This window comes from Passer domesticus, chromosome 8 (assembly GCF_036417665.1).
Source record: "Passer domesticus isolate bPasDom1 chromosome 8, bPasDom1.hap1, whole genome shotgun sequence".
In the NCBI taxonomy this organism is placed as follows: Eukaryota; Metazoa; Chordata; class Aves; order Passeriformes; family Passeridae; genus Passer; species Passer domesticus.
In genome coordinates, this window is record NC_087481.1 from 58,385,895 (window position 1) to 58,410,883 (window position 24,989).

At 43.1% G+C, this 24,989-nt stretch overlaps 1 protein-coding gene across 6 annotated transcripts in view; it reads left to right on the forward strand.

Annotated features, from left to right (window-relative positions):
• The window catches only part of INPP5A (inositol polyphosphate-5-phosphatase A), a 184,389-nt gene that overhangs the window by 100,198 nt on the left and 59,202 nt on the right, over positions 1-24,989 (forward strand). For all 6 annotated transcript variants that reach the window (XM_064431654.1, XM_064431651.1, XM_064431653.1 and 3 more), the window contains exons 7-9: positions 3,896-3,948; positions 7,542-7,661; positions 22,754-22,838. In XM_064431654.1, coding sequence (XP_064287724.1) covers positions 3,896-3,948; positions 7,542-7,661; positions 22,754-22,838 — 258 coding nt within the window. The remainder of the gene's footprint in view (positions 1-3,895; positions 3,949-7,541; positions 7,662-22,753; positions 22,839-24,989) is intronic.

Genomic DNA, 24,989 nt, shown 5'->3' on the forward strand with positions numbered 1-24,989 from the left:
AATGCAATTCAAAATAATTACAGCCCACTGCATATAAAACTAACAAAACTTTCTGCTTTGATTTATGGGTCCTCTTGGCAAGGCATAAACCTCAAATGATGCCTCTGGGAGCAACACTCTAGATAATGTTAGGCCATTTTAAAAAAAGCAGATTTGTGTAGTCTATCAGGCTTGAGTAATTTTTTTTTCTCATAGTGAGAAATTGGTTGTTATCATAGATCACAGATACTGCTCAAAGCTCTTATGAAAGATGAATTAATTTCACTAATGCTTTAATGCAAACCTTTCATGGAGGAGGCTGTATGGTGATAACCTTACTGCGGTCTCTCCTTTCTCAATTATGATTTATGTTGTCTTTTAGTAGATGAAACTGCCTGTATTCACAATCCATCTGCTGGCTAAAGGAATCCTATTAACAGAGGATCTGAGAAGAGACTTAATAATATAAGGTGAAAGATGTGGTATCCCCTTTCTGGGACATGAAGTAGGATTTTTTTTCCCTATTTTAAAATGTAGATCACTCTCTGAGAGCATAAGATGACCTATGTCGTCTCCACCTGGTTTTATGCTGGCTTACAGATGGTGTAGCAGCTAGTGACTATTTGTTAAAGTAAAAATAAAGATTGTTGCTTTGAAATCTGCAATAAAAAGCAAATTTCTCTTTCCTCCTTCCCAAGCTATAACTCTTCTTTACATTCTGTTTCCAAAACTTTCTGCATTCCAAATACTTCATTTAGAAATACTAAAGCACATGCATGATCCAAAAGTACGTGAGGCATGTTGTTCAGCTGCAGTGTGTACCCCAGGCTGAGGATGACTCTTCATATCAGAGCTGTTGAGCTCCAGCTCCTGGGCTGCATTAGGAGGCCTGAAGCCTGCTAATGTAAAATAGACAAGTTATTGATAGGTGAATTATTTGGTGTGTTCAAGTTATGAGTAGCTAAAGGTAGTTTGCAGGTATATTCCAGTTGCACAATGGAACAAATGTTGTTTTACAGTACAGAGGCACAGGTGTCTCTGCTTTATTCAGCCTCAGCTGTGTGACCTTTTCCTCAGCTGTGTGAGCTTAAGCTCCTCCCTGGTCTCCTGGCTTCTCTCTGGGCCAGGTGGCTCTGTCCACCACTCGTTGCTCTGTCCAAGCCCTCGTGGCTCTGTCCACCACTCGTTGCTTTTTGGCAACTGCTTAGTCTGGAACATTACAGAACTGCTGACTTCAAGCAGTTACTGAAGCAACTGGTCTAAGGGAAGAAAGGAAGTATTTTGAGGTAGGAACTACATTCTACATGGTTTTCATGGCAAGTTGCCGTAATACAGCTCCGTTTCCTGTGCTGTGAGCACGGGGGACGTGGGCTCCTGTGTCAGGCTCTGAGAAGGAGGAGCTCTCACCAGGGCAGGGAAGCCTTGTCAGTGCTGGCTATTGCTCAGTACCTTGGTTGCTCTTGCTGCCAGCATTTGGCTAATTTCTGTTTCAGGTTTCCCTCTGAGCTGTAGTGTTCCTTTAAGGAGCTGCAATTACACTGCAGTCATCACCACTTTAATATGTCTTTCCTTCATGCCCTGCTTTGTATGGTTGAATAAACCCTTTCTGGGTCACTATTTAATTTGATATGGTCCCCCTCAGTAAAATGATGGAGAAAAGATGAATTAAGGCTCTGTGCTGGTCATTATCAATCATGGTTTGTGTGCATTACTTATTGCTCACAGTGCTTTTTGACATTAGCCCTCTCTAACCTCTCTCTTCATGTTAATGCTGCCTGGAGGTCCTTTCCCCTGATGTAGCAGGGGTTATTTATGTAGGTGGTGGTTCTGGGGGGTTTTAAAAGGTCAGCACAATCTCCTCAGGGACTCTATTCACAAAGGAAAAGCTGGCAGAACGTAACTACCAGTTTTCAAATTTTAAAATTGGTGATTTTAAAAACTGTTTTTTTTTGGGGTGAGGACTTCTGATAGCGAGGTGTCAGAGCTCCAGTTGTGGGGCTGGAGCAGAGCTGTGGCAGGACACAGCAGAGAGCCTGTCTGTGCCCCAGGAGAGGGAGGGACAGGCTCAGAGCACAGCTGCCCCTGGGGCTGTGCAGGAGCAGGACGAGGGGCAGCAGTTGCAGCGAGGGAAAATCTGATTTAATCTGGAAAAAGCTTTCACCGTGCGATTAAACAGCAGGAGATGGGCCCAGACAGGTTGTGGAATGGCTGTTCTTGGAGATGCTCAAAACCCAGCTGAGTAGGACTGCAAGCAAGGTGATCTGGTTGGGCCTGTTTTGGAGTTGCATCTTTTGAAGTATCTTTGCCTTTTTGCCAGAGAGGAAAATAGCAAATGAGAAATGGCAGCCTGATTGAAAACATTATCTTGGCCCACATCATAGGCTTGGACTACTTGATTTTAAGTTCTGTGTAGTTTTTTTTAAGATGGAAATGACAAAGCTCCCTTTTAAAATCAAGATTAAATTTGAGCCAATTTGAATGCTTTTAGCATTTAATTTTTTTTCATTGGTTTCCTTTTGAATAAGTGTTGACATCTCTACTTGTAACTGTGCCCTCATGAGCATCGCAGAAGGGACCTTACTGGATTCTGGGATTTGTGATGCAGCTGTGGATCCTGTTAGGAAGGATTAGAGTGTTTGCTTTCCAGCCAGCCATCCCCTGAGTGGTTGCTGGACCTGCAGAAGAGGATAATTTTTCACTGTTAAAAAAATTTTGCAATAAAGTAGATTATTATTTGAAATATAATTATTATGGTGTTGTTTCTGGTTGGTCTTGGCTGCAGTCACTGTACTTGTGCCTAAGGAGAAGGGGAGGGAAATGGGTCCCTTTTCACTGAGGGGTGATCAGAAGATGCACACTAGGTTGGACAGGGCTTGGAGCAACATTGTCTACTGGAAGGTGTCCCTGACCACAGCAGGGAAGCTGGAAAAGGTGCAGGTCCCTTCCAGCCCAAGCCAGTCTGTGATCCTGTGATTCATTCTAGTCTGCCTGGTTTGGTTTGTTGAGGCCCTTCACTATCTCAGCAGTGTTCAGGGCTGAGGACTGTCTGTTTTTAGAGAGGAGAATAAATACACCTGGCCACTGCCTCAGGAGAGGGCTGGGGGAGTGGTACCTCTGGCTGGGGATGCTCTGCTGGGCTGGCAACTCATTCACAGTAAGGAATCAGTCTTTTGCTACAATATCACTGGCACAGTTATTTAGGCCTGTGCCCTGCAATATCCATTCCCAGGGCACACCAGCCCAGACACACGTGCATTGTTAACAAGGAATAAATAGGATGCAGAAACATGTCTTTTTATGAGAGGTTGTAGATTGTGGCAGGGGCTTGGAAGTGGTGCTGGAAATGCCCTTCTTGTATGTGAGTGACAGGTATGGGCCTGAGCTGAACTGTGGCTCTCTCGCCGATGGTGCGGTTCTGATGAACGGAATCTTTTACCACTGTTTAAATTCTTAACTTTTATACAAATATTGGTGGCTTGGCTCAACAAGAGAAATAGCTTTCTAGCAGATCTCATTCATTTTAATTTGATGTAAATCTCTGATGTCATTTTACAGTTCAGGTAAAATTACAAAGAAAACATTTGTGCATAGGCAATAATAATTTGCTGGTTTAAGCTAAGCATAAATATAGCTGGAAAGCTTTCCTATTTGGTAATCTTTCATCTGGAAACAACTGCCAGGACTTTTATTAATTTTACACATAAGTTTGTAACTGCTGCGGGATCAAAAATATCATTAATTCCAGGATGTATAAAAGACACAATATCTGTTTTAAAGGTACCTCAGTTTGTGTTCAATGCTTCTTGGTTATAATGTATGGATGAGCTCTGCTGCATTTTGTTCTTTGTGTGAGTGCATTTCACTTTCACAGTATTCTTTACCTAAGGTGATTGGTTCTTATTCACTTATTTTTCAGTGCAAGTGGTCCAGAAAAGGTTTCATTCGAACAAGGTGGTGTATTACTGATTGGTAAGTTGCATCTTAAAGTTGTTTCTGATTCTATTTCTGATAGTTGTTTTATGTGCGTTTGTTAACAACTACTTCAAGAAGGTAAGTTCATGTGTAGATTGGCCTGTTCGTAGGGCAGGTAGGTTCCACACTGCTTTCTTGTCTGGTGAACAGTGCTCAGTGGATTGTGGTGGTGCATAAGCAGAGGTTGGTGTGGCCCCGTGCAGGCAGAGGCTCTGGCTCAGGGGCAGCTGGTGCCCGTGGGCAGGGCACGGGGTCAGGCGCAGCTGGAGCTGGCACCTTCCCCTGCTGCTGCTGGGGCTTGCAGCATCTCACTGGGTGTGTGCAGCCCTCACCTCTGGCTTCTGCAAAAAGAGCTTGTTCTGTGGGCACTCCTTCAGATTTCTCTAAGCCTACCTGGAAATCTGACCTTGCTTTTTTACCATGTAGTCACAGCTTTGGTCTTTACTCCTTATTTCTATTATAGTCAGGTACATGTACATGAACATTCAACACTTTTCCCTTCCTCATGTGGCTGTTTCATGCCTTAAAATTGAAAGCTTGATTTAGAAATCTCATGAATGTTCACATAAGCTGACTTGTGAGTACTGAACAGTGTTCTGGCTTTGTTGGCATAAGCATGTTTATTTAATTAGGCAGTCTGTGAAAACAGAAAAGGTTCGAGGTTTATTCCCTTTATGGACTTCTGAGCCACAAATTGGGCAGGCAATTGTATGATAATGTAGGTTAATGTTAATTTTTCCAGGTATTTATGCATGGGGTGTGATTCCAGCACTAGATAATTGCAGAAGTGGGTGTTGACATCAAATTCTAATCTGGATTTAGCTCTTGAATCATCACTTCCCTAGGTCTCTCTCTTCTGTCCTCTGGGATTTCCTCTCTGCTGAAAAAACAACATTAATTTATTTTTAGGCCTTTCCAAGAAAAAGTGGTTCTTCAGAGACAGATTTAAATGTAATGTTTTCTTGTGGGGGGTATTAAAAAAGGACAGCCCTTGGCTGTAGGGGATGTTTGGGTGAGTGTCTGTCAAGGGTGTGCTGGGCAGTGAGGATCAGGAGGCTCACAGCTTCTCCTAGTCTGTAATGAGCTGAGCCATGGTGGTAGTTCTGTCTGGAGAAACTTGCAAGTGTGATCCACATGATCTAGCAAGGTCTCTGATGTTTCTAATGGGAAATTGAAGGGGCGAGTTACTATGTACAATTTCTGAAGAATGAAAGTGAAATGCTATGGGAAATGAAGGTGTATAAAATACACCTAAGGAGGTCTGAGTGCATAACATGACTTTTCAGGGCGTGATGAATGTTTGCACCCAGTCTCTGCATATGAACAAAGTTCTGCCCATAATCATGAAAACCAATTCTATAAATCATGTAGATTTACAGAATCAAAATTCTATAAATCATGACTTTTGATCAATGCATTTTTACATTCTAATAGGTCAATAAAAACATAGCCCAGACACTTGTTGCTAATACTTCTGTGTGAGTCCTTGAAGGGAACTATTCATGTTCCCTACCTAAGAACATATTGTTACAGAATGTGTCTCATGCCAAAAAAAAGAGACTCCCAAAAAACCAGAAAAGTGACCTTAACAGACTTCAGAGAACCGTCCTTTTTTCTTCCTCTGTGATCAGTGGTCTGCCCCAGTTGAGTTTCTCTGTGAATCCAGATATTTCAAATCCATTATTCTTCATTAACTTGCCTTTAGTGTGGACAAAGAACTAAAGAATCCTGGAGCACTCAAGAGTTTTCACATTATGCAAAAATGAAAGACAACTACATAATTCATACACTTTCATTTTGTGCGGTTTTTTTAGTATCTTGACTGTAAGGTGAAGGTGTTTGTTTCTATTCCAAAAGTTCTCAGTGTTTTAGGAGGTGCAAGATAGTGCACTGAATGCATTACAATCTTAAATTTAGTTTACATATGTAGTTCTTATTTGCTAGGGAGAATGGAGTAGAGAATTTAGGTAGGGCACCAGGCTTGGGAATGTTTGCGAGTGTATCAGTGGTCAGAATCAGCAACCAGAATAATTTTGATATTCTCGAGGAAGTAGTATTGGAAGATGACAGTCAGGGAAATGCAGAGCGTTGCACTTCAAGAGGAGAATTTTAAAGCACCAATACTATTTTGGGAATAACTGACTCATTACCCCTGCTGTAGAAAAGGATCAAGGGAGAAGGAAGTGAATATGGATCATTATTATCTTACTGAGATGTGTTAATAGGTAGATGCTGTGAAGGACACGAAGGGAGAAGGCGCAGTAAGTATTTGAGTGCTGCCAAGGCCTGTGATAGAGTGTTCTGTTTGGCTCTGAGTGCTGTGCTCTAGGTACGCTGAAAAGAGGAGTCACGAGTGGTGGAAGGGTTTGGCTGGGGGGTGAGAAACTGGGCTGACCACAGCAGGGAAACTGGCTGCTGTCAGCCTTGCAGAAGGGGCAGAAATCAGTTTAGTTTGCAGGAAAATAGGTAATGTGATGGAAATCTGAGTTTAAGGACAAGGAACTCACAGGTGGAAAGTCCATCATCAGTAAATTTTAAGAGCAAGTATATTTTAGGCACTTGGAGGTGGGTTATAGATAGCTTTACACATCGGGTGAGCTGGTGACGTGGGACCCTCCCTGTCCTACAGGAATTCTTTCTGTTTGTCCTTCAGACAGACAGGACTGGATGTCTCAAGCTGTCATGTTTTGTAGTTCTGTGATCATTATCTCTTTATAAGAAGGTTAGTGGGACTGCTCTCCATCAGTGTGGGTTCACTGGACAGGATGTGCTGCTCCCTGGAGCCAGAGATTTTCACCAGGATCTCTGGCAGAGCCCTTTGTGCTGTGTGGCCCGTGTGTCTGACCGTGCTGTCACTGTTCTCACTGCCATATTGCTGTGTCCAGGTCCATTCCCAGCTCTGCCATGGTCTGGGGTTTCTGCTTTGTGTCTGTCTCAGCCAGAGCCTGTCCGTGCACTCGCTGGCAGGCTGCAGGCAGGCTCAGGGGGCTCCTCTGCCCTGGGCAGATCTGTGTCCTGTGGCCTCACAGGCATGGAGCGAGAGAAGCAGCAGGTGTCCTCTTCCCAGCTGGAAGTGGTGTATTGACTGCTGCTGTCTCAGCATTCTCCGCACAGGGACAGATAAGGAGTCACAGTGTCGTGATTTAGTCTTTAATGTCAGTAATGTTCTCCTCTCAGTAGATTTTCGTGTTGTTTATTGCAAAGCCACAGTTCTACTTGATACTTAGCTGCAGCTTTGAAACTGGAAGTTGTTTGTTTACACATTTAATTTTGTTTTAAAAATATTTTAGTGAAAGGGTACTGCCTGATTTCTGGAATTGTAACTAGAAAATAGCTTTTCATTTTCATGCTATACATCCTTTATGCAAAAGACTTGTTGGAGTCTTACCTGTGGATGGCTGTAAGCTTGATGGCAGTCTGACAATTTTCTGATTATGATAGCTTAATCTGCACAGTTCTTGTGAGTAAATATTAAGGTAACATAAGAGTGGATACTGTAAGTGCTGTGTTGAATGCTTTGTTGATGCAACAAATGTTTTTTTTTTTCTTTTATCCTGAATCATTTTATTTTTTTCCTTTTTTTGTCATAGTGCCTTTGACTTGGTAAACATTCATCTTTTCCATGATGCTTCCAATTTAATTGCTTGGGAAACAAGCCCATCGGTTTACTCAGGAATACGGCATAAGGCTCTTGGCTATGTACTTGATAGGTATGTATTAGCCTTTCCTGGCCTCTTTCAATCTCTGTGTTCATAAGCAGCGAATGAAGGATGTTTCAAATGGCACACTCAGAAATGCAGAGGGTTTTATTCCGTCACCTGAAAGTGGTTACTGCTTGCCAGAGTTTTCTAGACAGTGCTGGTTACAGATCACTTCATGACACTTATTCTTTAAAGCCAAATAACTGATCTCAGGGAACCACTCCGAAGTCACCAGAATTGCAGAGTAGGAACCACACTTATTTTCTGAATATGTTAGGTAGATTAGCTTATTTTTAGACTATGTGAGCTCTAATGAAGTGCATTCAGGTGCATCTTCAGTTACAGAATAACAGAATAATTCCAGTTGGAAGCAACCTCTGGAAGTCCCTTATTCATCCCCCTGTTCAGAGCAGGGCTGGCTTCAACAGCTTATCCAGCTGAGCTTTGAGCAGCTCCAGCATGGTGGTTTGTAGCTCCTCTGGGCCACACATTGCTGTGTTTGACTACCCTCACTGTGAAACTTTCTGTCCCTATTATCCAGCCAGAATTTTCCTCAGAGTGGTTTGTGTCCATCACCTGCATCTTTTTGCATGCATTGCTGAGCAAAGCCTGGCCTTTTCCTCTCTGTAACTACTGAACAGGCAAAGCCAGCAAGAGAGTCCTCATGTTGACAGCTTTTCTGCAACCTGAACAAACCCAGGTCTTTCAGCCTCTCCTTGTGAATCCCTCCACGCAGAGCTGGTGTGCTTTAATGCCCACGCCAGCTGGGTGCAGCAGGCAGCTCATCTCTGCAGCAGCACAGCATTTGTGTACAGTCACTGCTGGTGTTAGCAGCTCTGTGGGTTCCAGTGCTGTTACAGAGCTGGCTCATCTGATAAGTGGTACAATACAGAGGAGTCCACAAATGCCCAGAAATTTCCAGCTGCTCTAATTTTAAAGTCAGGAAGAAGACAGCTTTCTCTTGAGTAAGAAAATAATGTTTCTGTGTGGGCATTGGTGTGTTGGCAGAGTAAACAGGTGTTTCTCTTAGGAGGTGCCAGCTAGCTTCATGTTTGCCTGAGAAACAGAGCTTTAACATGTCCCTTCAGAGCAGCCATGGCACACACTGCAGTCCACAGCATAATGGGGAGCTTAAAACAAACTGCTGAGCCTGGGAGGAATACAGAACCAGAGCACTTTGTGCACTGCCCCTGCCCTGAGCCCGGCTGCGCAGCAGCCCCTGGCCATGAGCCAGGGTGCTGGGTTCAGAGGACTCTTTACCAGGACCCCCAATGAGCTTGGGACCACTGCTGCTGTTCCCTGGCCAGTGTCACCTGGTCAGTGTCACCTCTGCCCTTCCCCAGGGCGAGGAATGGGGGTCCCAGCCCAGCCAGGTGTGCTGAGCCCCGTCCTGCTGCCCCACACAGCCTTTTGGCTGAGGCCACCCCACTGGCCAGGGCCAAGCCCTTGCTGGCTGAGGGGAGGGGAGCACATGCCTGGCCCCACGGGCATCCACTGCCCACAGCAGCCTGCTGCTGCTCTGCTGCCTCGCATCTGCTCCTCTGCAGCCTCCCTGTGCCCGGCAGAGGCATAGGGCATCCCTGTCCACACGAGCTGTCTGCTCTTCTGGCTCTCTCTGGCAGCAGCCTGGAAGTTACAGACACTCGTGAACAAAGCAGTTGATGTGTTGGGAAATATCTCGTTGCCATTTTTTCCCTGTGTAGCTCTTCACTGAAAAGGATTTGAAATGTTGCAGTGGCATGTAAATGCCTTTCTGGGGATTTTCTGTCGTGTAAGGGCGGGTAGGTGGGATAGTAGAGACTGCCTTTCCCCCAGCAGGGGGCTAAGCAGGAATTTTTCTAAACAGGAACTTACCATCACCTTTGGGATGACCCAGGGGTGAACAGGAAAAAGCCAATATTGCCTTTCTCTTGTAGCACTTGCAAAACCTGCTCAAACCACTTGAAAATGCTGGAGGCAGTTGGGAGGTTTGCATAGATAGCATAAATATGAAAGATTCCTGATTTAGAGAACAGGGACTCAGGAAGATTAGGATCTCAGTGGAGTCTGGGTTCATATTCTTGAATTCTGTTGCATAGAGCAATATGAGTTGGTTTTTTTTGTTTGTTTGTTTTGTTTTTTTTTTTTTTCATTTTTGCTTGGTTCCATTGGTCTCTTTTCCTTTTCTAATGCTTTGCATGAGGGAAACCTGTGCAAACATTTTGCATTATTTATTGCACACTTGTTTGCAGCATACAGTGTGCTTCATTAGCTAATTTTGGCTTTGGACCTCCCACGATGCCCTGGCAAGGGTAAGGTAACAAGACTGTAGTATTAGTGTCAGCTGTGGGTCAGGGATGTCACGATGGTGTATCATTAAAATGTGACACTGCCAAAAACTGCCCCAACTCGGCTGTCCTTAGAAAAGGAGCCCTTGGATTTCGGGTTGCACAGTGGCACAGCCAGCTCGCCGTGGGTGAATTGTTCATTTTGAGGGAGCAGCCAGCCGCAGATCCGGACCTCCACAGTGCGGTGAGGGGCTGGCGGGCACAAAGGGGGAGTTCTGTAGCCAGTGAATAATGGGAAGCCCCTTTCATCGGCAGGACTAACCTTTTGGCAGCCACCAGCACACTCTATTCTGATCTGCTGATTGGGGAGGACAATACACTGAAGCTTACTTTGAATGAATGCTGCCACCAACAGTGTCCCCATTCAGGGGCTTTGGGAACCATCCTTGGCCATTGTCCCCCAGCACTCCCTCAGACAGCAGGAAAAGGGAAAGTGAGAGCAGCTATAGGGGGAAAAGTACTTCTTTTCTTGGCTTTAATCTCTCTTTAAAGCTTCATAGATCTACATTTCCAGCTGAGCTACTGGAACTATGCAGTGTCAGATAAATACAGAAAGAGAGAGGTTTCAAGCTGAGCTTTCAAATCCCCTTATCTGCATGAACTAATAATGCAGATTTAGTGCTGTTAAAAACAGAGACTGATAAGTCTTTTCCTTTAAAGCCTTTAAACTGCTAAAGAGCATTTAACAGCGATGCAGTTCAAACCCAATGAACAATGCTGAGAAGGAAAACAGTTTATTGAGCTAAACCTTCACTGAATGAAACAGAAACACCTTCTCACAGTTGATTTAGGTCACTGTGGGAGTCAGTTGAAAGCTCAGTTGTGTTCACGCTGCATCTTCATAAACATGAGTTATGTACAGCCTTTTATCTGGGCAACAGCTACCATAGGAGTTTGGGGTGCAAACCAGAAGAGGGTTGGAAATAAAGCTAAAATGGGTCAGTTTAACAGTTCAGATTGCCAGGGAAGTTGCTATCTCCGAAGTTATTTTAGCCACAAAGTTTTAACGCGTCAGAAAAAAAGCTGTGCAACATCACAGCGTTGGTGAGCAGGGGGAGGCTGGGGGAAAACCAAGGAAAAAGCATTGGGGGAATGATACAAAGTTGTGCTAAAAGCTTTCTCCTGGGAAAATCTGTTAGTAATCCTAATAGCATGTTTGAGGAGTAGAAGGGTTTATTCAGTTTAATAAAGCTTCTGCTTTAATAAAGCTAATCCTGAAATGATTTAGCTTTAATAGCATTAAAATTAGTTAAATAGAACACTTTTAAAGGAGTTCCCTGGTATGTGCTGAGCCAGATTGCATTTAATATTTGCCATTTAGCAAGGGAGAAGATGTGGTGTCAGATTGTTGCTTTAAAGACCAAGAGGATTGGAATCACACTGTTGCTGAACAAATATTTGCTTGTAACTTTACAAATACATATACAGTGTGTATGCAGAAAATTGAGGTGTGTAATGAGTCTCTGTCAGCACCAGTGTAAACCCAAACTGAGCCCCCAGAAGTCAGTTACGTTGTTCCAGGTAGACACAGTCAAAACTGAATTTGCTTTAAAATGAGATAAGAACATCTGCTTTATATTCTGTGGGGGGAAAAAAATTATTCAAAGCCGATTTTGGATAACTCCCATGTACAATTAGCCCTATTTGCATGAAGCTTTTTTTTTTGTATATTCTGAATTTGGAGGGTGTAAGCTATACATGAGAGTAAGAGAGGAAAATAGTTTACATTTTGGTTTAATTTTTCATGCATCCGTTGTAACTAATGCCTGTGCATTTTTCATTTTAATTAACCATATTCGCTTATTAGTCATGTTCTGTAGCCACTTGATGGGGAAAAGTGTATGAATGCAATACCCAGGCTGGGGCATGAGGAAAAAGCTGCAGGATGGGGCCCTGCGAGAGTGGGAAGAGGAGTTTGGGAAGGACAGGACGTGAGGTGTTAGCGTGATCTCTGGCTCTGGTGTGCCAGCCATCTAAACTTCCTGAAATTATCTCGAGCATTGAGATCCATAAAATGAGTGTGGTTTTTTTAATAATGAAAGTGACAGTGCTCTTCTGTTTTCCTATTGAAATGTTCCCTGGCCTAGTTCAACAGAAACATTTTTACATTACAACTGTGAAATCTTAGCATAAAGCTTCCCTTTGTGCCCTTCATTATTTTCTCACAAATATAGTCCATTGTCACATAGCTGAAGTTAATTTGATCAACATTGGGACATTTAACTTTTATGTCCGGTCAAAGGAGCTGTTTCATGCTGATTTTGAGTATTGAAAAGAAATGATTGCCAGAAAAATAATGTTACTATTAACAATTCAGAGCAATTAGTTTCCCAGGGAGAGGCGATGTGATGCACCGGCTCCACACAACTATTCTTTGTCATTTTATGGATGCTCATCAGTCAACTGTCACCTCTTCTCAAAGACCCCTCCAATCTAAATGTTTCTCTTTGGGCTTTTCCCAGAACTAGCAGCTGAATGAGCAAAAGAAAAGCCACTTAGTTTCTAGGCAAAGGAAAACTTTGCTCTAAAGATCTGGGTCATTTGGGAAGATCCTCAAAGCAGCTCGCTATAGGAGGGCTTGGGATTTTTTTGGTTTGGTTTTGTTTTTACTTTATTTGTTTTTTGCCACAGTGATTTTAACATGAGCCTTCAAATGCATAGTGAAATTTCTGTGTATTCAGATAGAAAGCACTCTCAGGGCAAATAAACCTTTCAGCCAAATGTTTTCTAACAAAGGTTTAAACCCCTGGATCACATTCAAATCGACAGCTTTTCATTAAACACCCGAAGCTCATCTCATTAATATTCAGTCATTCTCCCCCTAAAAGGAAGGTTAAGTGCTCTCAAAATTAGCGTGTTTGGATAATATGCTCTTTAAAGAGTAAATCCAGCAAAATTGTCTTGTTACTTTCAGCCTGTCAAATACAGCCAGAGTCACTTTTCCTTGCTCCTTGTTTTTCTGCTGGCTTGAGCTTTGGCGTCTTTGACGCAGTTGTCAAAAATTCAACTCGTGTGTCCTTCCTCTCTGCACAGACCTATTGTGAGTTTTACTTACAAAATATTTTTGTACTGGTATGCATTGTAATGGAAAGCATACACTAGTGTAATTTGAAGGACACAATAATTGCAGCTCCATATTAAGTGAATGACAATTTTTGGTCATCCTAATCAGGAATTTTGCCCTTATTCTGTTGTTTTCAGCATTTGGAGCTCCTTTTCTTCCCCCATCTTTTCTTTTTGCATTATAAACTGAACAGGTTATAATAAATTTTCAGTATTCATTATTCAGGTTGTAAATATCTGATGTTTCTCTTGTGATAAATCTGTGTGAACAATACCAGGTTTGGAAATGGAGATCCGAAATCCAGAACTTTAGATACTTGAAGGTATCTGAAGATACACAGAGAAAGGTGCCACTTGAAAAAAAAAAGCGGAGTAGTGCACTAAGCCAGTTTTTGCTGTACCTGGCCAGTGTGAATAGAATTGTGGCTCTTTCAGAAGAAATGCTGCAGTTAAAGCTCTGAGGATTCCTGGAGAGGTTTTAGTCAGGTGTTTGCCCACACAGTCCCTGTCCAGCAGTGTGGATGTGGATCATGGCAGTCTGGTGGCACTCAGAGCCTCCACCTCATCTTCCCTAAGGGCTTTACTCCTTTTTGCCTGTTTTCCATAAATAGGATTCCCTGGAGCTGCACTGTTGGCTGCTGAGTCTTTCTAGTAGAATGTAAGTGCTGTAAGCACAGGCAAGGTTGGGTTTGCTGCAGCAGTCCCTCTCCCAGGAGAGTGTGTGTAATTAAACATGTGATGCAAGAAAAGAGAATGCCTCTTAAAAAAGAAATTACTGCAAGTAACTTGTTGCCTGCTTGATTTTGCTCAGAAAGTGGCCTTCTATGAGAATGTGACACACTCTGCACATTCTCATTGAGTTATATTTCTCTCTTTACTGTAATTTGTTCCTTAGAAAGCCCGGAGCTGGAAGAAGATAAGTCATTAGTGTCCAGCTAAAGGTGACACTGACATCAGCATCCATTGTGGTCTGCGCCTTTTCAAATCACCTATCCTATGGCCGTATCTTCTGGAATAGCTATGATTCAATTAAGGAGAATCTATATGGGCTGTTGATCCAATTCTTATTCATTTGCAGAGAAATGAAAATAAATTGCTATTGTGATTTTATTTACAATGCTGGCTGTGAGCTGATAAAATGGAGAACGGTTGAAAGAGCCTCATTCTGCTCCCATTGGAGCCTGTGGGCACCAGGCCAAGTAGCCACCCTGGACATTTTGACTCCCATGAGGTGGGAGCACTGTGGGAGGAGGCTGTGGGCTCTGCATGCTGTGTTCCATGTCCTGGAAAGATTCGGATCATCCCTAACAGGAGAATACTCAGATGGGAAGGACAGGGCTTGCAGCCACTGGTCTGCCTGTGCAGGAGCTGGAGAGGATGCAGCTGGCTGGGCAGACCCTGTTCAGGGCTGGACAGGCCAGTTGGTGTGGCTGCCTCAACTGTTGTGGAGGTTCTTTATCTTCATTTCATCAGTGCTGGGTTTAAGATGCAACCAAGATGAGTCAGTTTCTCACTCCAATAAGGAAATGGGTCCTGCTGCTGTGATATCCACTAGAGTTTTCATTGTTCAAACCTAATGTTGACAGTCTTAACTTTCTTGATCACCATGCTCTTTGGAAAGAGGGTTGTTCCCTTTTCTTTAGCACTTCAAACGTTTCTGTCCTCACCCCTTCTCTTAGCTCCTGGTGCTCCACTGTAGTGTGATTTTCAAAGGGATAATGTCAGATTGGTGGCTCCATGAGCTGTTCTCAGCATCGAGCATTGTTTAGTTCTTTGTTAGTGAATTCTCTCTGGGTCTGAGCCATTTGCATTGCCGTTTTCTAGAGACATTTGGGTGTATTTTAAATTCACAGTTGCCCTGAGCCCAGCTGTTACCCAGTCCCGAGGTGGAGCCTGCGGGTGCCCATCCCTGGCAGCTCGCTGTGGATGACTTGGCCCCTGCTGCCATACAGCCATCAGAGGAGATGGAGCTGGAAAAGATGTTTGCTGTAGGTCTGACAAGACCCAAACCTGGCAAAATTCCTAATCCATCGCGCTGCCATTCCTATCAATGAGATGTTTTGGACAGACAGTGTCTTTAGTCTGAGTTGCTCTAAATATGTCACCAAAAATACTTTTGTCAACTTAACAATGGATCAGTATCCTGTTGCCACTTATCCTGGTTATTTCTGTCTCATTGTTTGTGCTTTTGACACTAAGTGACCGTGGGATTTTGGCTTTGCTCCCCACGTTTGAGCCCTGTGGAACAAAAAGCAAGAATTGGGATGTCTTGGGCTTCATGCAGAAAGACTGGGCAGTTACCTGCTGTCTGCTGAGCACCAAGTGTCACCAGCACTGAGGAGCTCAGAAACTATGTGGAAGGATGTTAATATTGCATGATAAAGCGAAGATCCAAAGATCCCATTTCTCTGGTTTCTTCTTGTAGTATTCTCTTGTATCAGCTGAAGAGCATGAAAATGTCTTTGTATGGTAACGCCGGTGTTGTAGTGCTGTGCTGTCCTGTAGCAGAATTGACAAGTCCTTACATCATTATCCAGGGCTGCTATTTCATTAGGCGAATGTCAGTGTCAGGTAAGATCATGGGTTTGTCAATATAATGAAAATACCAGTCAAGTGAGGAAAAAGTCACAATTTTCCAGCTCTAAAAATTGATTTTTATTGCTCTTCTTGTAATCCTTTCTTTGGATTAAGTATTTATTATTGATGTGGTCTTTCTTTTAATCTTAATAGCTGCTGACATTGTAATTAATTAAAAAATACAACATTTTTGCCCAAATGGCACTATATTGAAATTAAAAGTGAACATCACATATTAGTTAAACAGCCCTGGCAAATGTCTTGAGTGCTAAGATGATTGCCTAAGCTTCTTGACAATTCCCTTCATCTTGCTGTATGGTGCTTGACCTTTTGAGATATTTTGGTGTTATTAATAGGTTTTAGCCATTATATCAGAAAGAACAAGGCACAAAAATATTATAAACTTTATCTTTTTAATGACAGCACTACACCATCTTGGGCATGCCAATGAAGGCACTTCCCTTGTGGCTTTTGAGGCACACTTAAACTATCAGTCAGCAGGTAACTTGTACTCGGAATTGATGGGGATTTTTCTGGAATTTGTCTCCAAATATGTATTTGAAATTGCAAAAGTGTGCAAGCTGAGCACCGTCGGAGCTGCAAAAGAGAAGGGCAGTGGTACACAGGAGAAGACAGGGTTCTCTTTCAAAGCTGTCTCTGAAACCTCTGCTGGAGGGGACCACTTCTCAAGGTGCAGGTGTTTGAGCTGATCTCTGAAGAAAACTTCTAAAAAGAAAAAGCAATGCAGATAGGAGCAGCAGAAATCGTAATGGTCTGGGTTGGTGTAAGCCAAAACCTGGTATTTCCGTCCTCTTGCTCTTCAGCTCCTTGACGTGGCTGTGGCGGGAGACAGTGTTGTTGTTCCTTAACTTTCCAGCAGAAGTCACTGCAGGAGCTGTTACTACCCCCGGAACTATAGATCCGTGGAGAAGAAGGTGTGTATAACCTTGTTAGCCACAGGTCACCTGCTACCTCCCAGCCAGCTCTTGGCTTCTGCCAACAGGATGGCCATGCTTTCCTAAGCATTCCGTGTTGGGTGAGATCCTGCCTGGACAGGGAGGCGAGCTGATGGTGCCTTTGGCACAGTCGCTCCTGCCATGGGCAGGGTCCAGGGTGCGGCTGCCTGCGCTGTGCACAGTGAGTGCACCACAGGTGCCCTGAACATTCACCCAGTGGACAGAGGACTTCCAGAGCCCCTGTGGGGACACAGCCCAGCACTGCTTCTGCTGCAGCTCCACTCAGAACCTGTGGCCCCAAGCTCTGCACAGGTCAGCTGTAAACAGAGTGAGCAGTTTGTCCTGAGAAATGGTCACACCAGGAGTGAGCTGACCCTCTTGTCTTGGTGTGTTGGTTGTGATCTTCATATTCCTTCACTTAGGAGAGGACATTTTATATAGGCAGTCATATGTTAAGGTCCCTTCCAGCTCAAACCATTCTTTGGTTCTCTGTCCTTTGTAAAAGCTTTTGTGTCTGTAGCTCCCATGTGCAGATAATGGGAAAAAAAGAAATAAATAGGTTGTGGAGAGATAGTATCTTACCAGAGAAGTTGTATGAGAAAGGTGGAATGGCTCATATTAGCTGGTATTTATCTTAAATACATTTAGTTATTAGAAAAATTTGCTCACTGAATAAAATATGGCTTGACCTTTGGATTGTTTCTTCCCAAGAAATGTGACAGTGTCCCTCCTTCTCCCCCATTCAGCCTGCTTGGCAGAGCTGCACGGTTTTTGTTTTGTTTTGTTATGTTATTGTTGTGTTTAAAAAAAACCAAAACCCTCAAGCCCCTCTTTTCAGCAGTGTCAAGTTAGGATGAATTGGCCAGGGAGGCATGTTTATAGACTGTGTGAAGAACTTTGTCTTTGTGTGGGAATGCTGGTGACACTGGTATGGCTTGCCTGAATGAACTGCGATGACGCGGCTAATAAGGTGTCCTGCTGAGCGCCGCTGCAGCCTTTCTCAGACCTCCCACCTAATGCCATTCAGCTCCAGCTCAGTGTAGCTAATTTTTCCCATTCCCTCAATTCTTTAGGCCTCCTTACAAACAGAAAAGTCAACTTTCACACCGAGGAGAAGATAAGTGCTTTAGGAAATAATCGTGTAAACAGAATGTTACCTTCTGACCTGATGCTGATACCTTGGTCTGGGACAAAACCCAGCTGGCTATTGCATTCGACATGGCTATTAAAGGAATAATGCTGCTGATCCTCCTTACAAAGTGCCCTGAGAAATGGTTTAGCCAAATCACAGTGCCTCTTGTCACACTGAATCATGTTCAGCTGCTCTCTTCCATGACCAAACTGCTGATATTTAACTGCTTCCTTGTCTTCTCCATTCTGTGAAGGGGGGACAGTAGAGGAGAGGGGAAAGTATGAAAGCAAGGGGAAGCTGATTCTATTATCTGGCTGAATTTTAGTGCTTTGAAGTATGTATGCAGTGCCCCATACAGCATTTATAAAAGAGGTGCATTTCATAAAATAAATTTATTTTTAGCTACTACAGGAATACTTTAAAATATATTGCAAAAGGATTTCAGGGATTCTAATAACACAGGAATGTTCACTTTAGGACTGCACTGAACCCTGTTGTGTGTAGCAACTGAAATTAATAAATAGGCCCAGATTTCCAGTAATATTGAGAAGAGGAACCCCTCTCTCTTCCTTGTTTTAGTCTTGGTAAGGATCTGACATTTCCTGAGTGGCTTTGAGAAAAAGCCTTCACAGTCAGCATAGCTGGCACTGCCACCCAGGCTGAGAGGTCTGTCCTTATGGGAGAGGAATGTGGGGCACCCAGGCTCCTGCCATGGCTTTTGAGTGACCTCTCCTTGAGCCCGCTCCCATCCCAGCCAGGCTGGTCAGCCCAGGCTGAAGCTGCTCAGCAGCACAGCTTGGGGAGGTCAGAGGTTCCTCATAATTCACCTGATGTCCCCAGAACAACAGATGGTTTTGTCACAGGACAGTGTGTCAGGGTCTGCCAGGCCAAAGGCTCTGCTGAGGGAAAGAGCTTTGCTCAAAGGCTGACTGACACAGCAGAGCATGGATGTCTCCAGTGCAACACAAGAGCTTCTTTCTGGGCCTGTAAAGATCTGCTGATACCCAGAGTGAGCCAAATTGCAGTTATTAGACCAAAATAAGAATTATATGTATTTATTTTGCAGCAAAGAAATTGTAATTTAATTAGTAATTTACTTAGTGACAGTTTACGCCTTAAAAAAAGTAGAAATCATGGATTTACCTTATCAAAACATTTCAGCGTGGGGATAACTTGGACTGTAAACTCCACTTGAAAGTAACAATTGCTTGAATGTTTCCTTCTCTTACTCTCCTGTCGTGGCTAAAACATTCTTCAGCTCTTTCATTCAACTTACCTGCCACTTCTCAAAATGCAACAAGATGTGAAGACAGACACTAACCCATTCAGTGCAGAAAACTTTCAGTGTAGTGCCATCAATTAAAAATGTATAATGTGTTTGAAACTGGCAAAATAATTCAACTAATGTGTTCCAGGTGTGAATAGTCTGTTATCAAGGACTCTGTGCAATTACAAGTTCTGTGGTTTTAGAACTGGTAGAGGAGAAATCATCTGTGGTGTTTATGGTTGTGTGCTCTAAAGTTTACTAGGGACAGCAGTAAACCCAGATGGCAGCATGCTTTTTTCCCAGTGCAGCTGATTTTCCAGTTTGTTATATTGATTTCCAAAACATGCAGAAGTAAAGATCTTGCTTTGGTATGTTTTAAAATGTTAAAAAATTATTTTCCTATAAGTGATTCCTTCTGGAGCAAGAGCAGAGGATGAGAAGTGTGAATGTTCTTCCACCCTTTTCAAAATGAAGACTTCTCTTTCTGCAAAGGAAGGGCTGGCTGTCATCTGTTGGAAACATTTTCTGTTTCATTTGCACTTGAGTTTTGGATCCAGTCTGAACCCGTGCCCCCTCCTGATGGCCTTGCACAGGTCACAAGCAGCAGCAAGGCCAGCAAAGGCATTGATGACTTGTGTGTGCTGGCATGTGGAATTGTGCAAGGGAAGTACCTGTGCCTTCTGTACAGTCATGAGTAACTGAGTCACCTGTTTTGTCATAAGCTATCTAAAGTTGTACGGGAATAGAGCCTTCAGGTGTTCTGAAACCCTTTGGGATGAGCTGGTAAAAGTTGTTAAAGGAAATGGCACTGGGTCCTCCCACTAAAACCATAGGATTTATACTGGTGACATGGACTGGCTGCTTTCGTTGTATATGGTTCAGATTTATCACTTCATTGAGTGATTCATGGTGGCAGTTTTAAAGGACTATTTGATTCGCAGTTAAAGGAAGGATATTTTTTAGAAACAAAAAGCAAAGGAGAATGACATAGATTTGGAAGCCTTCCTAGTTTTTCTGCAAGCACTTGTTCTTTTTTTTAAAAAATTTGTCTTCAGAATTCTCTGTTGTCTCTGCACATGTTGATCTGTACATTTTTATGGCTTAGAACATGGAAACACAAGGAACAGAGGACTTCTGTTTAGCTCTCACCCCAGTCCTAACACCTTCCCTGTGTCCCTGGCCAGACTGGCTGTGCTTGCAGTGCCCCATTTCTGTCCCAGTGCCCTCAGTGACAGCTTTCTGCACGTTCCCAGGGGAGGGGACATTGCTGCACCCTTCTTTATTGCCATCTCCTTTGCAGACTTGGGGTCTGACTCTGAAAGTACTGGTTCTTGTGCCGTTGATTCAGGGCAGTTTTAGGTACTGGAGGCATTTCAGCACAAAGCTATCATAGTTCCAAACTGCTGAAACTGCTGAAGATTTGGGAAGTCTTGAACTAATAGTAAGTTCTATTTATTAATAGTAAGTAATGGCAAGGACATTAGGTTACATACACGTATTAAGTTGAGTCACTTAAAGGAATTTTCATTGTTAGGTACCCCACATCACTTAGTACATAAATGTGTGCATCCTTTGCTGTGCCACCATTGCAGATTTTCTTGTACATCTGAATTAGTTTCACCAGCTGTGAAAAGAGATGTGTCAGAAGCCACTTGGAACATCATTCTGGAGAAGTAACATTTGGACTCTTACTTTAAACTATCATGAGACACTCTTTCTAAAATGTCCAACAAGACAAGCTACTAGGGGAGAAACTGGACAAAATTATCAGTTGTAGAGCTGGCATTGATTTGTATGCAAATAGCATTTAAATCAGGCAATGTGCAGGACTATGAAATGGCTGAGTTTTCATTAATTGATCAGAAGCAGACTAATCAACTGGTTCAGTCATCAGTTTGGAGACATTTTCACAGACTATTTTTTAATAGTCTGTTTATTTGGAAAATCTGTCTTTGCATAATTCAATCACAGGCATGGTTCTCATAATCCAAATTTGTTTCAAGAGGCCTTCGGTGGACCTTGATGTCATTCCTGCAATATCTGTCATTCGTCTGTTAGCAGTAAATGGCAATGAGCCAAGCCAAAGCTGATCCTTGAATCAGGACAGTTGGCAAAGCAAAGTCTTTTTCTGATGTGTAAGTTGTGTGTTTTGCAATGATAGTGTTAGCAAACTGTGGCAATGTAAATGGTTTAACTTTTAGCAAACTGTGGCAATGTAAATGGTTTACGTTCTCATTTTCCTTCAATTTTCTGTGAGGGCACTAATCAAACTAATGTTTTGTGCAGGTCAGGAGTGACAGGTTTTTCTCAGGGCTCGCTGGGAGCTGACAGTGGGCAGTATTTATTAACAGTGCCTGCAATAATCTGTCAGCTAAATGGAGGATTGGAGATTTTCATAGCGGAAACAGATAAGTCTTTGCAAGAGATTTTCTTCAAATGATCAGTGTCTTAGGCCCAATGCACATAATTTTTTCCATAGAATAATATTCCTTATTTAATAGATTGCTGTTGACGAAAACCGTGAGATGTTTTCAGAGGAGAAGCAGTATCTCATTGCAGATCCAATGTTACGTCTTTCCTTACAGCTTTGAGAATAAATGGGTGCAATGCATTACAACTTGTGAAGCCATGTGAAACAATTGCCTCCTAATGGGCAGCAGTGCCTCCTGACCAGCGTTGCTGGATAGTGCTTTACCTGTCCATGTGGGCCCTGCCCAGGCTCACCTGGGGTTTCTGACAGTAATGCTCACATGCTGATGTATTCCAGAATGTTCACAGGGTATTGCCTGCGTTCATTCCTCAGTTCTCTTCTTGCACACCCAGGGGGATTCTGTGCATTTTGTCTGTATAAATTCTTTGTGGCTGTGGCAGTTGAGTTTTGAGTGTTTCCTGCCTTCCTTAGCCACTGATAGATGAATTCTATTGATTCCTGGTTTGAAAATAAGCATGACTTGGTGGATTTCTAAATGCCAAGATCTCTAGAAGCTGTAAAATTGTGTATTGTTGAGAGTACCTTGCAACTGTTGCTAATAATAGATTACCTAATAATATGAGAGTTTTTAATAATACAAGATTTGAAAGATGCATAGTAATGCTGTATCCACCTGGGTAAAACTGAGCAAAGGCTTGAGGAAAAGTCAGCCTTCACAGCTGGAGCAATTACTTGTTAGGTGTTAGCTACAGCCTCCTGTGAGCAACACAGAGAGCTGTCTTGAGAGAGCTGTGGCTGCTCTGGGAACCTCAGGGAGGCTCAGTCTGTCAGATGGGATGGCTGATGTCTAGCCCAACCCTGTCACTTCTTGGGTGGTTCACAAAGTACCCCAAAACACAGGTGACATTGCTTGTATATCAGTAAACTCAAATGTACTCTGAACTCACTGCTAATTCAGCATTCCTAATTCTTACCTGCCCAGCCCAAAGCTATATCCTTACTTTTCTAAGGTGGGAAGGACCTCCATGGTACCCTCAAGATTTCCATGGTCCCCAAATGCCACTTCTGCAAGATTTGTATGAACTGCTGCAAATATGCTTTCCCCAGCTTGCTCTGTCAGCCAGGGAAATCAGGTGCACTGTTGTACAAGGGTTGGAGATAAAATTGCCTAACCAAAGAAAATAAACTGAAAAAGTATGATTAATATACTGATCCAGTATAAACTGGAAGTTTTGATGGTTCCAATAATTATTTCTGAAACTGTGCTGAAGGATAACGTGTGTCTTTGCATATTCTTGCATGTTTTAAAGCTAAATGACAGGTTTGTTCTGTTTTCATTTTTTTCCAGAATTATTGATCAGCGATTTGAGAAAGTTTCATATTTTGTGTTTGGAGATTTCAACTTCAGACTGGATGCCAAAGCAGTAGTAGAGGTAGGACTTCTCTTTTTCTTCTGCTGTAGATACTACCAGGTTTGATTTATCTTTTTTTTTTTCCCTGTAGAAAACCTAAAAGTGGGTTGACAAAATAATGTTAATATTGACATCAGACTTGGCCAAGACTACTGTAACAGGAACATCCAACAAGTAACTAAAATTGTGTGGTTGTGACTTTTGCCATCTCCTTATAGCTCACAGTGAATCAGAGTAATTTCCTGCAAACAGAGGAAGTGCTGCATTACCTTCCTACTCTGAGGAAAAACAAGAGGCATTTCCTGAATGCCCATGATAGAACTCAGAAGTGCAGGCAGTCATCAGTACTGACCTTTGTGCCTGTAGCATCTTGATGTGGAAGGTGACTAGGAGATTTGCATAAAGCCAAAATAATGTGCTAAACCTTTTTCATTATGAGTTGAGATAACCTTGACCTGAATGCTGAAGCTCCAGGTAAGGTGGTGTCAGAAATAATGCCCAGATGAAAACCAGTTTAATGTTATGGCTTTCGCATTTTAATTCTCTGAGGTACTGCAGTGTCTTCTTGGTGTTCTTGAGGGTAGGCATGTATCTTTAGAGCCAGTTTTTATTTTGTAAATCTAACTGTGGGAAATGTCCTGTGTGCCAAAGGCTGGCCTCCCCCCATTCAGGTGCAGTGCTGTTCTCCTTCCTTAGGAAATTAGTAGTCCATCCGTTGAAAAACTGGAGTTTGATGTTACAACATTTCATATGGAACTAATACTTCTTCCTGGAATCCTTTCTGTAGTGCAGTCAGTTAGCTAAGAAGCTTAAAGCATAGTTGAAATGAAAGTCAAGTCCCTAATTCAGAGTATGCAGCTTCATACTGCATGTGTGAAGGGTTAAGACCTGCTCTGCTACCTGTGGCTGCCATAGTTACCGTCAGTGTTCAGAGATCACTTGGTGATCACTCCAAAGAACTGTCATGCTTTTTCTCTTCACTGGTGGTGTGATGCTATTATTGAGGAGGTTGCTGTCTGAGAACCCCTGTCAGTCACACTGCAGGTGTTACCCCCTGCACTCAGTACTGATGGAGGGTGCTCCAGGCTTTTCCTGACTCACATACTGCTAGCAGTCTGCAGGACTGAAACTGCAGAGGGTGTTTGCTTTACTACCAATAGATTAAGATTTCTACGTTTATATCTGTCAGTTTCAGAATTATTCTCGTCAAACAAAACAGTGTCACTAACCTCAAATGATGGAAACTGAGTGAGCTGCAGAGCAAGCAGGGTGAGCCCATAGGTTTCTGAGTCACAGTACTCTGCATCTTGGGAGTGTTTTACCCTTACTGGTTTATGTTTCTGCATGTGAGCACAAAAGGTGTAATTGGAGGATGAATCAAATTCATTTTCTCATTCTTCCTACCTACGATGCAAGCCTGTGTGAGTGTACAAAGCACTAGAATAATACAGATTTTAACTGGGTTTTTTTTTTTTAAGAAGTAGTATACCCCAGTAATGAGAACTTCACCCAGCCATTCTGCAATGTTAATTAAGCATAATTGAAGTTGATCCAGAAACTTCCAGTTTGTACATGAACAGCTAAAGTCACAGTAGGTTTGTTTTGAAGTATTTTGTACTTGGTGTAGTTTATAAATCTGTCAGCAGACCCCTGTAAGGAGCAGTTGTCTGATGTGTGTGGGAGTGCCTCTAGGCACCGGGACAGTGCTGAGGGAGTTAATGGTCAGCCTACAGCACTGGCAGTAAGGGCTGGCTCCTAGGTGACAGATCTGTTCCTAAAGTATAATTTGGAAGGACAGAGCTATAGGGCACTTTAGAGGGAATTGTACTAGATAGGACATGGTGGTCTGACTGTGTTTATGATCCAGGCCCAAATCACCTCACGAAGTAGCTTGTGAAGGGTGTGACTGAATTGTGCCGTGCCCATGGATGTGCCCACAGCTGGCAGGGGCAGGACAGGAGCAAGAGCAGGCAGAGATGCTTCTGCCCCAAACGCTCAGTGCCAGCCCCCAGGTGAGCCTGTGCTCAGCTGGCAGCCTCCCACTCCAAAGGCTGTCCCAGTCCCTTCTGGTACTTCAGCGTGTGCCCATGCAAATGGATATTAACCACTCTCTGGACTATTCAGCAGTGGAGTTGATACTGGGAATTGTAAGGGTTAATCCATTGACCTGTC